This window comes from Trichoplusia ni, chromosome 8 (genome assembly GCF_003590095.1).
Source record: "Trichoplusia ni isolate ovarian cell line Hi5 chromosome 8, tn1, whole genome shotgun sequence".
NCBI lineage: Eukaryota > Metazoa > Arthropoda > Insecta > Lepidoptera > Noctuidae > Trichoplusia > Trichoplusia ni.
In genome coordinates this window covers 6,180,989-6,198,466 of record NC_039485.1, presented here as the reverse complement: position 1 = coordinate 6,198,466, position 17,478 = coordinate 6,180,989, and the positions used below count along the sequence as shown (strand labels likewise).

General features: G+C 32.0%; 1 protein-coding gene across 1 annotated transcript in view; it reads right to left on the bottom strand.

Moving 5' to 3' along the window:
- The window catches only part of LOC113496576 (tachykinin-like peptides receptor 86C), a 55,580-nt gene that overhangs the window by 27,448 nt on the left and 10,654 nt on the right, over positions 1-17,478 (bottom strand). The window contains exon 2 of the mRNA XM_026875840.1: positions 5,522-5,656. Coding sequence (XP_026731641.1) covers positions 5,522-5,656 — 135 coding nt within the window. The remainder of the gene's footprint in view (positions 1-5,521; positions 5,657-17,478) is intronic.

Here is a 17,478-nt window from a genome sequence, read left to right as displayed (position 1 = left end):
TGTAATACATTTCGTAGCGACACCTAGTTCCCTGGAACGCACCTAGCTATTCATCGGTTATTTCATTGAATATTAGATCTTTCCAGTTCCAATAAACTAATACCTTTGACATTTAAAGATTCCTATGCAGTACTCCAAAATACTTCAAATTTAGAATCAGATTTTTATTTCGCGTATAACCCTCACATCGGTATCGGGGCACAGTGCTGTTTTAAATCCAATAAGTCTTCCATCCATCGAAATGTGGTTTAAAATTCGATATATTGGCCAGCGCTGGTTCATTGCTGCTAGAATTTTTCACTCAAAATTGTGAATGTCAATTCCAATCTTTGAATCCATCTCAATTTTTAAAAGACTGTCGCTTCTAATAAGGCTCGCGTTGAAATTCCAGATTTAAATTTTATAGACAAACTTTTTGAATAACAATTTAATAAGGCATAAAATTAAACACATTAGTAACGCGTCACTTAACTGAATGAAAATATATAATGGACTGAGATTTAGGTGTTAGGGTTGTTTTTATTTAAAGCTCAGTCAACTAGTATAACAAAGTATATTTAATTTAGCTTTAGCTTTTAACCCCACTCAGTAAGACCACCTTTATTTGAGTAAGAACTATATGAAAGGGTTAAAGTGAGCATTCCTATACCTTTTTAATAAAACATATCTCATACCTAGAACATTATGTGATTTTTGTGTTTACACTGTAGTATTTTGTGGGGGATTTAAAGGCTATTATTCACACGGATGTCTTTTCAGTATCATATTGTTCAAGACTGTTCTTGTTGGAATATTATTTCCAGTATTTTGCCACGTTATTCTATACACTCACTTTCTTGTTCGTTTGTCGTTTCGATTGAATTTTTACAAGTTATTTTTGAGGCCCTTCCCGATAAGCAAGCAGGCCGAAATTTTCAGGGTAGCATCAAACCCGATAACAATCCAATTTATAACTATAAAAATAGCTAGACCGATTTTGATAAAATTTGAATGAAACCCATTTAAAAACGTGGGTTTTTAAATTTTTAAATCCATTAATTATTTTAGTTATTCTCGATATCTGAACAAATACGCTTTTGCACGCGACCAAACTACGTGACACGTAATTTGTACATTATTATATTAAAATAAACATGTATGAATATTATTTATCGTAAACGAGTGAGCTTAGTACCAAAAATATCCATCAAAACAAAAAAAGCCTTCAAAATCGAATGACACGTCAGAGCAATTGAGTTGAATACGAATTAACGAGATGCTCGCTCTCATGAAGACTTTATTTACTGAGTCAACTGAGGAAATAGGATTAGTCTGTCGCGCAGGTCCTGAGCAATTGGCAACTCATCGGGTGGACGAAACATTTCCATATGCAAGTACATACTATATCTCGATCACAATACCGAACTTTCGTATTTTACTTTACTTTTTTAATGTTTGTTATTTTTCGACCTAATTTTATCTTGTAATTAAAAACACTTATAAGCAACCAATCGCGCTGATAAATATATTTATAAAAGTTCATGGCGAGACAATATTTTAGTACTAAATCTGATAAGAGTCAGAAGACGGCCTTTGGAACTTGCTAACAACGTTATTTTATTTAACTTCACCGGTACTGTTAATCTTACTTCTAAAAACAAAATGTAATCAGTATTTAGCATAAAGGATTTTCACAGTTAGAATTGGAACGAAAGCAATTCAGTTGTCCCCTTTATCTGCGTACTGCATGATGCATGATAGCTATGCCAATTGTGTTTTAATTGCGGGGAAAAATTCGTGGAAAATGTTATTTGTTCATTCTTGGCAGCCTATGTTTATTATGCTCTATCTGAGAAGTTTCGCATGAGCTTTGTCAGTTGTAACTGTAATATTATTTGAGTGTTCCTACACTGTTTTGTATCATACAGATCTTTATTTTGGCTACGTTACGTTTATGTTTAACGTAGTGCAGATAGTAAACATTTTCGGTATGCTTGTGAAGATATTATGGATACATTTTTTTATAAATAGCTGGCAATATTTACTGCACGAAGAGCTGAAACAGTTGAGTTTACCACGCGTAGGACAAGCGATTCTGTTATCCACAAAATAATTCTTATCCTGATTCTGGGTGTCTTTGTGAATAAGACTGGAATTTTTGTGAACTGCCCCGCAAAGTAAGGGTTGGCTCGGTTAAACAGCTATAAACAAAAGAGTATACTTTTCGCTTCTCCTGTGGTTGGCAGTTAATATAAAAAGACGTCGGTGCAGTAATTCAAACAGAAGAATTTTCATTTTGATAAATTGAATACTTGAACTATTGAATATTGGAAAGCGGGGTAGCAAAGTGCGAAACCACAACAGAATGCTCTACAATTTTGAATAATGTTTCTTTTAAAATTTTATCCCAGTGCCCATTATTCTGCTTTTATTTATTGCTTAAAAGGCGTTTCCGTGTATAAGTTATTATTTATTAGCTCGCTAATATTTATGCTACTTTTGCATTTTACGTTTATAATATTTATGGTTAAAACCCCATCTTGTGCATCTGTACCCGAGTAGAACGAAATTCTCTACAAATGGTCAGATTCAAAACGATTTCTGAATGTTTCAGTTGCATCTGTTACGCAAATACTATATGAACATTTATATTCATATTGTGGATAAGGATCTATTTTGCATAAATCTAGTTTCTATTACTTGTAACAATAGATAGTAAAGAAAAACTCCGTGCAGAACTAAAGGGCGGGAATCTTTGTACTGCATTAGAATAAGTGTTTCTAAACATTGCTCTAATTGTTTCTAACAATGTGAGTAAGTACGCAATAAAAAATATGTAAGACTGCATACATATACACAAACACGACAGTACTACACTTCAAACACATAAACGAACTTAAGAACTCACTTAAAAAATAATTAAACAATAGATTTCAATTTGACTTTCCAAATCCGAAACAAAATCGATACAAAGAGAAATCACTCCGCAAAGCATCACAAATCCATCACATTTAATATGCTGTCAGAATAATGCGAGTACATTAACCAAAACACATTTTAAAGCTTTGCCTTTACAAAATAAGCCGTTAGCGTGAGCTTTATAGTTACGGTTAACGGACCGCTGGGGATAAAAGACTGAGGGCATAAAATTATATTTAAGGCTCCTAGACTACTCGCAACCTAAGCTTGGAGAGCCTAAAATATTCAGGGTTCTTACATAAATATGATTACGACGTAAATTCAGGACACGGCTCCTTGTCTAGAACGAGAGTCGTTAGCTTGTTGCGTAAAGTTTATGAGCTACCTACTGTCATCAGTCTAAGAATAAGACTTAAAAAAATAGATACTGCGTTGAAGGTTTTGAAGAAATATTTTTATGGCTTCAAGATTTTCTTTCATCTCTTAGGTTTTTTGTGCCAATTTTTTCCTTTAAATATTACATCATAATTTTATTCCAAATATTTTGTAATAACTAACAAGTATTAATTAAATAAGTATTTAAGGGAATATCAATCTCTATTGTGATGAGGAAGAAAGTCAATAAGCACACTGTGAAAGCCAGCACAAAGGAGGCGATAAGGTTCTACAAAATGGCAGTTTCATAATGCATAACGTATTTTGTCTATATTAACCATTAAATATTCAGCATTTAGTCGACGAAACAGCTTTTTTATTTTTGGTACCAAAAATCAGTCAATAGGATTAATATTTTTGTACAGTAGGTTTTCATTTGTTTTAAAATAAATTATTAAAGATAAAAAAAATACTGAAGACCGCGATAAAAAAAACGCCAAAAGATACACAGATTGCCGATTTCTTTCCAAAATAATTTTAATTGATACTAAAAACTGAAAATATTGTCACGATCATCTTAACACTAGCATCTACACTGTATTTACATCTTAATAGACATTTTTTAAGTAATTTTTTGAAAAAAAAATCTTCTTCAGAAATCATTCAAAATATGCCTGCGATAGGCCTGCGACTCCTGGCTATACGCGTCAGTCGCTTAACCAACAAGGTTACCAAGGTCACTGTAAGAAATTTCAATTTGTTCTTTACACAGTAACACGTTTTACGATTGACGTGAGTGCATACTCGCACATTACGTAAAGAGGAAGTCGTTCTCGCACTATTTAGTAGTCCCTAGTAACAGACTATACAAACAAAGTTTTCCATGTAAAATTATTACCGTGAAAGCAAGGGTAGTCATAACTCTATGATGGTAACTTAATATGAGTAATTTCATGGCGAAAACTACTTGTGTAAAAAACTTTATTCCTTGGTGAATTAATTGAATAACTCTCGCTTGCAGCTTGCGGCATACTTAATAAAACACAAGATCTAATATTTAAAATTATATCCTTTTTAAATGCACCAATTAATGTTATTAAATTCTGTTTGAGAAATAAAATTATAATCCACAAAATTAATACCATCACTACAAGTTAACGGTATGTCTAGTTTATTTAAAATATTGATAGAACATTTCCTTCTTCTATTTTCCAGAACATTACTAACTACGACTGTCAAAGTACCTGTTATGTGATGACCTTTACACTATTTTATAATTCTGTACACTAGTTAATTAATATTAGAAAATTAACCATTTTAAACATCAATCAATTACGTCAATCTGTTTTGATCTATTAAAGGTAACGACCCATTTAACGAGCATTAAGGCTCCTCTTTCGTAAAAAGCTTGAAAAAAGCGTGCAGTTGAAACAGCTTTTCGTCGGCACTTACAGAGAATTTATATCTGCAAAAAATAGTTAGTAATCTACATGATATGATACGTAATTTGGTTTAGCCATAATTTTTATATTGACATCACATAACAAGTAAAAAAATCCCCAAATCACCTTCAATTCGTAGACATAAAACCATTTTACTGCTTTATTTTTAATAAAAGAACATTAGAAAAAAACCTTCTGCTTGGCAAAACATAGGAAAATGATTTGATTTGGTTACTTTTTAAAAGTATGTCTGATTTCTATAATAACTATTTAAAAATGCATCCCTTATAAATACTGCATCTATATCAAACCCGCACTCGTTCAAATGCACAAGGTCACTAGCGAGAACACAAGCCTTAAGTAAATGTCAAATCTATTTTTTGTAATGATAGCAAGCTTACCTACAAATAGATTGTTTGACGTGCTTTCCTAGAACTAAAACAATGGCTATGGAAAATCGAAAATACTAGGTTATTTACATAATGGGTTTTGACTTCAACCTGAATTTATTACGAAATTAGGAATGATAAAATTGAAGACAGATTTACGTAGCTTGTCTTACATCATATTTGGGTTTACTGTTCAATATTCGGTATTTTAATATAGATAGCTTTCAATGTTTTGACTATGATTTAAAAAAAGAACGTTTTTCGTTCGAATAAGATACCTATCACTCAAATTCTGACTACAGCTTTCTTACAAGTGCGCACAAATACATTTGCCTACTAGAAAATATGTATGTGTGTATTGAAGTCAATTATACTTGAATATTTACTATAAAATATGTTAAATTGAATAATACTTACTGCTTCTTATAAGTATCGGAGTACAAAAGACTGGGCAGCGCCAGCAATGCGCTCGCGCACCATACGGTGAAAAGCGCCGCGCGCGCAACCCTCCGACTCAGTCTATGTTGAAGCGGCTTCACTATTGCCACGTACCTGTACAAATAAAATTAATTATTACTCGTCTATACTTATGTGAAAACCTATAGTATTTAAGTAGTAATAAGTTGTTAGATATTAATTTGTTGTTCTTTAAAATAATTACATAATTGTAATTTGTAAGTTGTAATTATTGGTTATACAGTATATAATGGTTAATGTAATTGGTATAAATAATAATTAGTTAAACTCAACTTAGTTGGCTGAAAGTTGTGAAGTTTTAATTAAGACTTAAAATAAACTGTTTCAAGAGACAATTTATTCAGCAAAGCTACAAACACTTTTTTCAAATCAAAATATTTTGATGTTATATTTATTTACATGTTTATTATATACTATAATGGTTTCCGTAATGTGGGAAACGTACTTTTTAGGTTTTAGGTATGTGATGTAACAAACACTAAAAATGTAATAGTAATACACGTTGGAAAAAACACAATAAGTCAGTCCGTTCTTTCATAATATATTTATATCTAAAAGTTATTTGTTTATATTACTCATAAATTACGTACCTACTTTACTTGACCTTATTTAAGTAAATAACCACAACACCGAAACATCCACAAACATCGTATGCCATCAATAATTCTGCCCGAAACAAATACATTTACTATAAAAGAACAGGCCCCTCAATTACACTCAATCATTTTGTGTAGTGCCGAACGATGAGTCATTTGTCCATAACATGTCATGTAGATCAATAGGAAACATAAAGGAAATAGGAAGTAGAAAGAATTACGATATAAGGAAAGACGCAGTGTAGGTGCTATGCGTGGGTATAAAGATAAATTATATCAAAAGGCAGTGGAATCGATCGATTTGAAATAAAATGAAATAAAGAATTCAGTATAATAAGGATTGACTATATTAAAACCCGTAGGGCTTAAGAAACCGCTAAATACCCAGTGCTTACTGAGTACCTACTGAAGGACGTATTTCAGAACAATTAGGCCGAAGGAAAATATTACAAAGAAATTAGTTATCCATAACCATATTTACCAAAGGTTGCGTCGATATTGTTATTGAAATTTCATGCAATGCTGTGCAATTACGATTAACATACAGACGGACAAACAGTTGGGCCTTAGTAATAAGGTTCCGTTCCTATTGGTTACGGGTAAAAGGAAAAAAATCTGATGCACGGGACACAGCTTGCAATAAAATATATATAATTTAACTAAGCTTACAAAACTGTACTTCAAAAAATTTTACCTTAATAACTCTAATTAAAATGATCCACATCGTTGACTGTATGAAAACCTTATTAAAATTACCAGGAACGTGCCGTGTGGGTGTCATTCCAACAACTCATTCCAGCAGCTAGTTCTAAACTCAGAGGTATTTTATGTAGATACTTAATCCAAGGCCACTGTGAGGCCGAGGTAAGTTCCAGTGAAATATGCAATAATACTTTCACATTCTAGTACAGTTATAAACTTAATGATGTACTCAATAGGAAACTTTTCCCTATCTTAAAAAGGTTCAGTAAGAAGAAAGAAAGAAAGGCTCTAGAGAATTTTACACCAGAATTTTCAATCTTAAAATATTGCAATATCAATTTATAATTTAGTTGAAAATAGACATCATATATTTATTCAAAAGTAAAGTCTTAAGAAATTCATGACTAAAAGATCCATTGTAAAGCTCGGTAAATCTTATACAAATAAACAATGAAATTGTAAATCTTTGTTTATCCCGGAACCAAATTTGGACCTCTGGGGATATCGTTTATCGCTTTTAAAGTAGCAGCGTGTAAAACCTGAATTACAGCCCAACTGAGGTTCTGAATAACAAATGCGAGGGATAACATTAATTTTAAATACTGTTTGCATAAAGCTGCTATTAAGGGACTTTATTCCTTACAAGGGAAATATCTTAACTTTATTTTAATAACTTTCATTTGTATACAATTGCATGTGGCTAAGATAACAACAAATATACTAGTGAATTTTATTTAAGTAGCTACCTCAGTTACGAGCTTGTGATAGACGTTTTATATTCTTTGGATCCCTTACCTTAAAAGAGTTTGTAATTTTTAATTTCAAATACAAGATTAACTGGACTGGTCAGCGATAGAATATCTGAAGATATTCTATCGCTGACCAGTCATAAAATGTTAGTATAATAATAGAAACACTAAAAATATAACGATACATTAAGTGTTTCGAGAAAACAGAATGGGGGCAATCACTGCAGGCGTAGGGGGATCGAATGCCGGCCGGACAGGGTAATGACCTCAGGGTTATTGCAATTGAAATATTGACAAGGATGTATGGCATGAAAAGGATAAGGTATAACTATAAATCTTGACCACCCATGAAAAATAACTTCTTTAATCATTCAAATAGGTATCGACTAACGTTGACGAAAAACATCGTCTGGCAAATCGGGATTAGAAAACAATATTAAAATCTGATCTAAATCAAAAACCCGTAGTATACAAGCGTAATTATTAATGCTGAACCTTTCGCCTTCTTCCCTTACGAGAAGACATCTGTGCCAAGGAGGGCAGAGTATGTGATGACAACTGACAACTTTGTATGACTTGATAAAACGTTATCTCAAAAATATTCTTTTTAGAAAATATCATCTTCTTAAATAATGTTTTTTTCATCTATTTAAATCAAGTTTCGATCATGCTTCGCCCAAAAATATTGAAAGTAATAATTAAGGAATATTATAATTAACAGACCAATCATCATTGGCCTAGCCTTTTCCCAACTATGTTGGGGTCGGCTACCAGTCCAACCGGTTTCAGCTAAGTACCAGTGTTTTTACAAGGAGCGACTGCCTATCTGACCTCCTTAACCCAGTTACCTGGGCAACACGATACCCCGTGGTTAGACTGGCTGTCAGACTTTTTCAAGCTTCTGACTACCTGTAACGACTGTCAAAGATATAGGAATAACAGCCGGGACCCACAATTTAACGTGCCTTCCGAAACACGGAGGAACTCGTTATGACAAAGATGGTCACCCATCTACAGACCAACCGCGTCAAGCATAGCTTAACCTGTGATCGTATCACTTATGCGGTTCTAGCTTAGCCACGAGCTCCTCCATTAACAGACCAATCCGAGCCAAAATCTACATTCGAGAAAACAGTCGGGATCTCACATGGCGGTCAAAAGCCTGATAGTCCGCGTAACCACTACATAGTAGTTCACATCTTATAAGGTTACTTATAGAACGGATAAAAGATAATAGCAAATGAATTCCACTAATAAGGAGAGGTTTTATATTGCAACAATTTATATGTGCTTGGCTCGAGGTTATTGCTTTTCATATTAACTCAGATATCTATTTTCTCATAAGGTTCATTTCATGAGTTGAAAAACCATTAAATGAGGGTTATGACAGTACAAACTAATTAATCAAAGATTTTGGTAAAACAAGTTATTTTTCTGAATCACGAGAATTCAAAACGTCAATTCTGAAAAGAACTCGTGTAAAAAGATGATATTTGAAAGTTTAATTAAAAATGTTTCATGGAATATCCTTTTAAAAAGAAATTTCGTGTCATCGTTGGTCGCAATCGTAACAGCTGACGCAGGAAGAGATCAATCAAGCCTACGAGTATCTATGCGAGGTCGACACAGGGGACCTACCGGCACCTCTAACATTGAAACTGTCACAGTGGTGGGAGCGAGACGGCAGACTCTATAATGTACAGCGGCTTCTCGTTCCCACATCTGAAATAATACTGCTTGAAGATGTGGTAGTAGGTCTACAGTTCACAATTTGCTTAGAGATACGCACAAATCGTTGTAAGTGGGTCATGACCGTAACTGTACTAGGTACTATTGGGAATTGTTTCGTGTACCTAAAACAGAGAAAACCATTGCAAATAGCCTTCTAATAAAATAATACGACGGTTGAAGACCTTGCTTTGCGTTTTTAGAGGTTTTTTGAAGTGATACAAAAGCTTAGTAGTGACTGCATGTTTACATTGTTGTATACTATCAAGTATTACTGACTGAAATTTATGTTTATTGAAGAACCGTTACAGACTTTCGTTTTTAGAATCGAAGAAAATTGTCTGTTTTCAGTTACTGCACTGACAAAATAAAATGTATATGTGGAAGCGTCAGGAACATTTTCCGAACAGTCTAGGTTGGCCTGCATCTTGGGCGTATGAGCGACGGGATGTTCAAAGTAAAAGCATCAATGTTATCTTGTAGGTTGTATAATATGAACTTGTAACATCATGGAGTAAAATAGGAATGGTGAGTGCGCGCGCTAAGCCGTAAGTTCGATCCCAGTGTCGCTCCGTGTTAAAAAATATTTAAAAATAGTTTTGTTGATGTTTTTGAATTTCTTTTATCACAAAAACCAAATGTTTGGTGTTGACTATATTTTAAGAGTATTATCTAGTTTAAATCGCGAATACAAATGAAGATATAAACAGTGGTTAAAAAAAGACCTTAAAAAGTGAAAATAGAGTGGAAACAGTGATAATAATCAGAAAGCATAATCTATAAACTTAAACAAAACACTTAATAGCCATATATTATGTGAAATAACAACAATAGTTCGAAAAGTGTTCATTCAAACTACGTGACAAAGTAAACAAAAGACTGCAAAAATTCCTGTTGCATGAATCACTTCAACCGCCAGTGACCAATTTAAATATTGCATATTAACATTGAGGTGCTAAAATTCACCACACATGATACTTGTTTCAATGGCACTAACAGTTGTGAAAGTGGGGAGGGAACCATATATCTCGAGTTCGATCCTAGCGGCGAGAAATTCTTTTTGAATGTTATTTGGAATTGTTTCTCAAAAAACTGAACAAAAAGTAACTTTAAAACAAAACTTAAGTAGTTAGATGATGTATAAACTATAATCGAAAATCACATTGTTACATTAAGCAAGATCTACCTGCAATACTTGTTTAATTCTTCAAATATCGTGACTGTGACCTTCTCAAACAAAATGAGCGAAAGAAACAATATAACATTTAGAAGACATCGAATGACTAAAACTAACTCCTGTGGCGATTTGAATTCAAGTTGCTCATTAGATACAACTATGTCTGAAGAATTGTTAGTTAAAAGTCTAGACCTATCGACTCATATATCGTCAAACGTAGTTGAAAATTTAAAACTAGAAATAGATTGCCTTAAAACAAATTTATCGAGTACTCAAAATGAACTTGACAACATTATATTGGAGAATAATGGCTTAAAACAACAACTTCTTAAACTTAGCCAAGAAATTAATTTACTTAAAAATATATGTAAAAGCCCTTTGTCTTCTCTGAGAAAAGCCACACCTTCCAAGCGTAACCTCAGAAGCAAACGCCGGCTCACGGATACTTTTGAAAATAGCTCGCCGAACAACTCGATTTATAGATCGTCTGGTTCAAAAAAGTCGAGCAAAGAAGAGTGCTCGAAGACAAATAATCAAAAGACAGAATCTACTTCTACTTTAATTGAGGATAATAGTAAAAATGATAAAGAAGACAGCAGACAGGAAGTGACTTCAGATGTTTGTAAAAACCACAAAAAGAAAGAGCAACAATGTAAAAGAGCTTTCATCTTTGGGGGACAACAGTGTTCTAAATTATCTGAGCATATGGAGAAATCGAGGTTAAATAACCCATATGAAAGGTACAAATTCATTTCTTTTATAAAACCTCACGCCACAACTGAAGAAATACTTTTGAGCGCGAAACTATTTAATATCACACCCAATGACAGAATTATTATATCAGTTGGTGAACACGACCAAAATCCCCAAAGTATAATGAAAAACTTATATGCATTTGTAAAAACTTATATTATGTGTCCAATCATTGTTATTGAAATTCGAAGAAGCATGCATCTAAATGAATATAAATTAAACAACATGTTAAAATTCATATGTACTCAAAACAATCATACTTACTTCATTGACCATGGTTTTGTTTCTGATAATGTTAGACTAAGTTTGTGTAAAAGTATAAATTCTGGATTGGATCAAATAGATTATAATGTAAGATTTTTAGGATATCATAAGAATAAATTCTTATCTTATAACGGTCGCACACCTAAAAGGTTTACTGGCTCGCAAATTATATTAGCAAGAAACTCTAGAAAGCCTCATGTACCACAAAAATTGGATCGTAATGTAGAAATAAAAAAAGGTACAATACCTTTCTATTTTCCTATTATAAAAAAAATGTCGACGAATGTACCAAAAGTAAATTCAGTAAATTCTCCTATTATAACAAAAATATCACAACCTGAATTAAATAATTTTTTTCGTAAATAAGTCTTCCTACACTATATTTCACCAAAATATTGCGGGTGTCTTAAATAAGATACAGGACCTGGAAGTAGCCCTACTAGAACTTTACGACTTAAAGAAAAATGTTGCAGTAGTGTGTTTAAGTGAACATTTTATAAAAAATCACGAGGAACAGTATCTCAATTTAAGCGGGTTTTACCTGGCGGATATATTTTCTCGTGATAACCAACGCCGCGGAGGTACTTGTATACTATGTAAAAATTCATATGAAAGTTCTAAACTTGATATAACAAGGGAGTTTGCAGTAGAAAAACACTTTGAAATATGTGGAATAATAATAAAAAAACTCAAACTTATAGTACTTTGTATATATAGAACTCCGGACTCCGATGTAAACAAATTCTTTAATAATCTTGAAAAAATTCTTATAAGACTTCAATATAAAAAACAAAACATAATAATTTGTGGAGATTTTAATATAGATTTATTACTATCAGATAAGAATAGCACTAATTTTAAAGAATTGATGCTTAATTACGGCATAGTACACTACATAAATGAGCCAACCAGGCAAAAGAAATGTATAGATAATATCATTGGTAATGTTGATAATGGTGTTGGTGAAATTTATAATCTGTACCTTTCGGATCACAACACAGCTCAAACTGTTACTGTAAAAGAGCAAGCTAGTAATGTAAAAAACTATTATTTTGTAAATCATGACGATCTCAGTAGGGAAAACGTACTTAAGTTTATAAATTATATTAGTTGCTTAAGTTTTCATGAGAATTTACTAATTCTACTTTTTCATTTCAATATCAATGTATCATGAGATTTCATGATACATTGATATTATTTTATAAACTATGTTTCCCGAGTATAAGAGTAAAGAAAAAATATGATATTAACAAACCTAAATGGATAACCAGAGGGATTAGAACTAGTAGTAAAAATAAAAGGTCATTACGGTATGTCTACTATCTAAACAAGAATAGTGAAAATAAAAATAGGTATAAAAATTATTCCAAAATATTAAGAAAATGTATGTATAATCTTCAAGCTATGTGTAATCAAAGACACATAGCCCATTCTCATAATAAAGTTAAAGCTACTTGGAACGTTGTAAAGCGGAATATGGGTAATGCTAAAAATAGAGAGAGTATCAATATCATTAAAGATAACAACACAACAATTTCTTCTGGTTCGGATATTGCAAATAAATTTAACAAATTCTTCGTAGACGTTGCTAAAAACAATGATTTAAATAATAATGATTATAGTAAAGTAAATATTAATAGTATAGTGTCACATGATAAAAGTATTTTTATAGAACCCACTGATGATGTTGAAGTCTGTCAGATCATAATGAATTTAAAAAACACAAACTCCTGTGGTTATGATAACATTTCAACAGATATCATAAAATGTATATCTCAGCATATAGCACCGCCTCTGGCGCATATTATCAACCTATCTCTTTACCATGGTTGTTTCCCAAACAGGCTGAAAGTGTCATTAGTAAAACCATTGCACAAAAAAGGTTCTAAATCCGATGTTAATAATTATAGACCCATAGCCTTAACTCCAATTTTATCGAAAATATTTGAGAGAATTATGTATAAAAGGGTGCTAAAATATTTAAATAAGTTTAATATTCTTGCAAAAGAACAATATGGATTCCAACAAAACAAATCTACAACATTAGCTATATACACTTTGATTAAAGCAGTAATGAATAATATTAATTGTAATACATCTTCTTGTGCCTTATTTTTAGACCTGAGCAAGGCTTTTGATCTTGTAGACCATTCAATATTAATTGGTAAAATGGAGAAATATGGCATCAGAGGTTCTGCTCAAAAATGGTTCGAATCATATTTAAGTAATAGAAAACAGATAACCAGAGTAACAAAACTTAATGATATAAATAACACACTAGAAAATTTTGATTCTATGCCACTCATAAATCACTGTGGCGTACCACAAGGGAGTATTCTGGGACCATTATTATTTTTAATCTATGTAAATGATTTGCCAAATATAATCAAACATCAGTGTGTTCTATTTGCGGATGACACCACGGTAATTATAGATTGTAAAAACCCGCAAAACCTTGACACCATTGTAAACGAAACATTAGATGACATTACTAAGTGGCTAAGTATTAACAAACTAAAAATAAATATATCCAAAACAAATGTTTTAAAATTTGGAACATGGAGAAGCAAACCCATACATTTAAATGTCGCATACAATGGTCAATCGATTGAGCAAGTTTATAGTGCGAGATTTCTTGGAGTTATTCTCGATGAACACCTTGCATGGAAAAACCATATAGATAATGTATGTAATAAGATAAATAAGTTCGTATTTGCTTTAAGAAGGGTCAAAGATATTACCTCAACCCAGACGGCTATTCTTGTTTACCATGCATATGTTTGTTCAATCATTCGTTACGGAATAATTGTTTGGGGAAATTCCACAGATGTTTCAAGAGTTTTGATAGCGCAAAAAAAATGCATTCGCGCAATATTTAATTTAGAATGGTCTGAATCCTGTAGACCTGTGTTTCAGTCCAATGATTTGTTAACTGTTCCGTCCATTTATATTTATGAGATCGCAAAATTCTTGAGATCTAACCTTTCGCTTTTTAAAGTTAGGGACAATAGAAACAAGAGAAAAGCAACGTTTCAGCCTTTTGAAGTGCCTATACCAAGATTAGAATTAGTTAGACGGAGTTGTGTTTATATGGCTCCCCTAATTTATAATACTCTACCTAAGCCTATAACTGAACTTCCTTATAAAAAATTCTGTATGGTTTTAAAAAAATGGTTGATAAAAGAAAATTATTATTCGGTAGATGAGTTTTTAGAAAAAAATAAATGTAAATCTTTCGGTTATAAAATTAAACTTAAGTAGTGTCAATAACTGTGTTGTAATTATTAGAAACTATATTACTAGCGTTTATTTAATTTGTAAAAGTCAAGATTAATCTTGTAATTCATTTGCATGCCGCTAATGGTAAATGTGCTGAACAATTGTAATGTATGTAATGTAACACCTGCATCATGTACCACATTTGAGCAAATAAAGGATTATTATTATTATTATTATTATTATTATAATACAATAGGACGGTTGAGATGGAATATTATTTGGAGCCAATAAGTTAGTACGTGCTCGCTATTTTTATGACAACTGTCTTGACAAGCCAAACGAACGTCGTCGCACCTAGCACCATCTACTACTCTATTCGGGGTAACCCGCTCCCTTTTTAAATTTACCACTTACTTATTATAATAATAGTTATGGACTAGCTTAATACACATTTCCACAATCAATTAAAATCGTCTAACTAAACGAAGTATTCTCAATTAATCCGCGCGCTGTCATAAACATTAAGGAAATGGTTGAGAACATAATCTTACCTATCAATTCAAATTCGTTTTAATTATCAGGATCTAGAGTATTAACTTTTCAAGCATAATAATTAGTTAAGATATACCCGACTGGCATGCCTTGTGTGGGCTTAAACAGCTTTGAACGATGTCAGGAAGACAGATGGGTGACTTTTCACAGCTACATGAAAACAGCGTTTAATGAAAATATACACAAAGGAAATGCACGAGTTATAACACAAAATGTTGAAAAGCTATAATTTTAGGTAGTTTTTTGCATCGTAGGCTGAACATTAAATACTTCCTCCTTACAATTGTAGTTTTCAATTCAATGTTCAAGGAAGGCTCATCAAAATAAAACAAGGAGAAAGTCGGTCTTTTTACAAAATATAGGGTTTTCATCGGTTTCCACTTCAAATTGATCCCCTTTAATCTGTTTCGTTTCAGACAGTTTCAGTTTGAAAATCGAATAAATCTTCATTGTTCTCGAAAAGTCTTTCAAATGAATGAAAAAGATTTACTGCAGGGCGTAGATTGTAGGGATAAATGCAAGTCCAGTTTCAGATTTACAAATAAATTTCTACTTACATAAAGGGTTGTTTCATTATTTATTTACGGTTTAAAAATGCTGTAAGGACGTCGTAGAAAATGATTGCACAAAAATTTTGCTTTTCAAAAAGAAAAATATGGTTTTTACAAATAGACCAGATAGCGAACCATGCTACACTTAAACGTGTAAGTGGATACCTTTTAATTAGTCTGAACTATGTTGCCAGCAATTATATTTTAGCTCAAATAAATTATAATTGCTCTTCCAATATTGTAAAGTGCAGGTTTAAATATTTTTTAAACATTTCGAGTTCTGTTGAATCGTCATTCATTTAAATTATCAGAGAATTTTGCTTTTATTTGCATTAATTAAAAATATTTATGAATAGAAATTTGAAGTTAATATACGAACATTGAACTTGAAATCTTTGTTAACTGAGTCTTTAAAAGAATAAGCAAGGTTATTAAATTGATCTCTTGAACTTTTTGATGTACTTTTCAAAACAAGAATATTACTGATTGAGATTCAATAAAATATTATTTTCGTTATTCCATACACCGGGTTTGTGAGACGCACGTATGTTAACAAAGGTAGAAACCGTAGGAAATCAAACGTAAAGAACTGACTGATCTTTTCGTAGCCTCAGGCAACACAGGGGAACATAATAATATATAATGATTCCAATTTTTCCAAACTAAATGCCAGCCACTTGGTGAGAGAAAATTTCAGAAAGACAAATAGTCAAAAAATCTGAATTATTCGTTTTAACTCGATATCGTTTGGATACATAGTATCAAGTATTATTTAAAAAATATTTATTCAATGTTAAAATGTGCCGATTTACTGAATGTGTAATTAAAGGAAATTTAACATCACATTTTGCATGATCTATAAGTTTCATTTACGCAGTACGTTATTTTAAATGATGTAATTATGATAAAATTATACTATTAAATATCGTTTTACCAATGATTTACCAAACCTCCAATAATTATTTGTTTACGTAAAGCTTTTTATGCAATTTAAGAGTTTCCCTATCTTGGTTTATTGGTGGAAAGAAACCTTTCTTTATAGCACCGCGAATTGCGAACGAAAATAACAATGAACATTATTGTTGGGCAACGGGCCATAAAACATAATTGCTTAGATTTTGAGGTCTATTCAATGCTGATAGTATTCATCCCATTGGGCACCTAACTGCCTACTGTTTTCGAATGCACTATAAAATATTTTTGAACTGTAGGGCACCAACTTTCTTACTAAGAGAAAAAATAAAAGAAAGACCTTTGCCTGACTCAGCCACAGAATCTCGGACAAGCTTATAAAAATGATAACTTATAACGAAAATCAGTTTAACTTGTAGACCAAAAGCGTTAAAAAATTGGTGTTTCTTTTAACATATAGCCTGATGACAGGCGGACAAAGAGAGAGCAGGACCTGAATAATAGTGTTCCGTTTTCACCTTTTCCGTCACCCTCTAATTTAAGTTATCCTTTTTTACTCCATTGTACATATGACTACATATTTAAATGTTACAAAATATTCACAGTTCTTTATAAATATAATATCGATTTCTAACACAAATAAACCTCGATGTAATCTCATTAATAATTTATCAATATTATATGAAACCTAAGT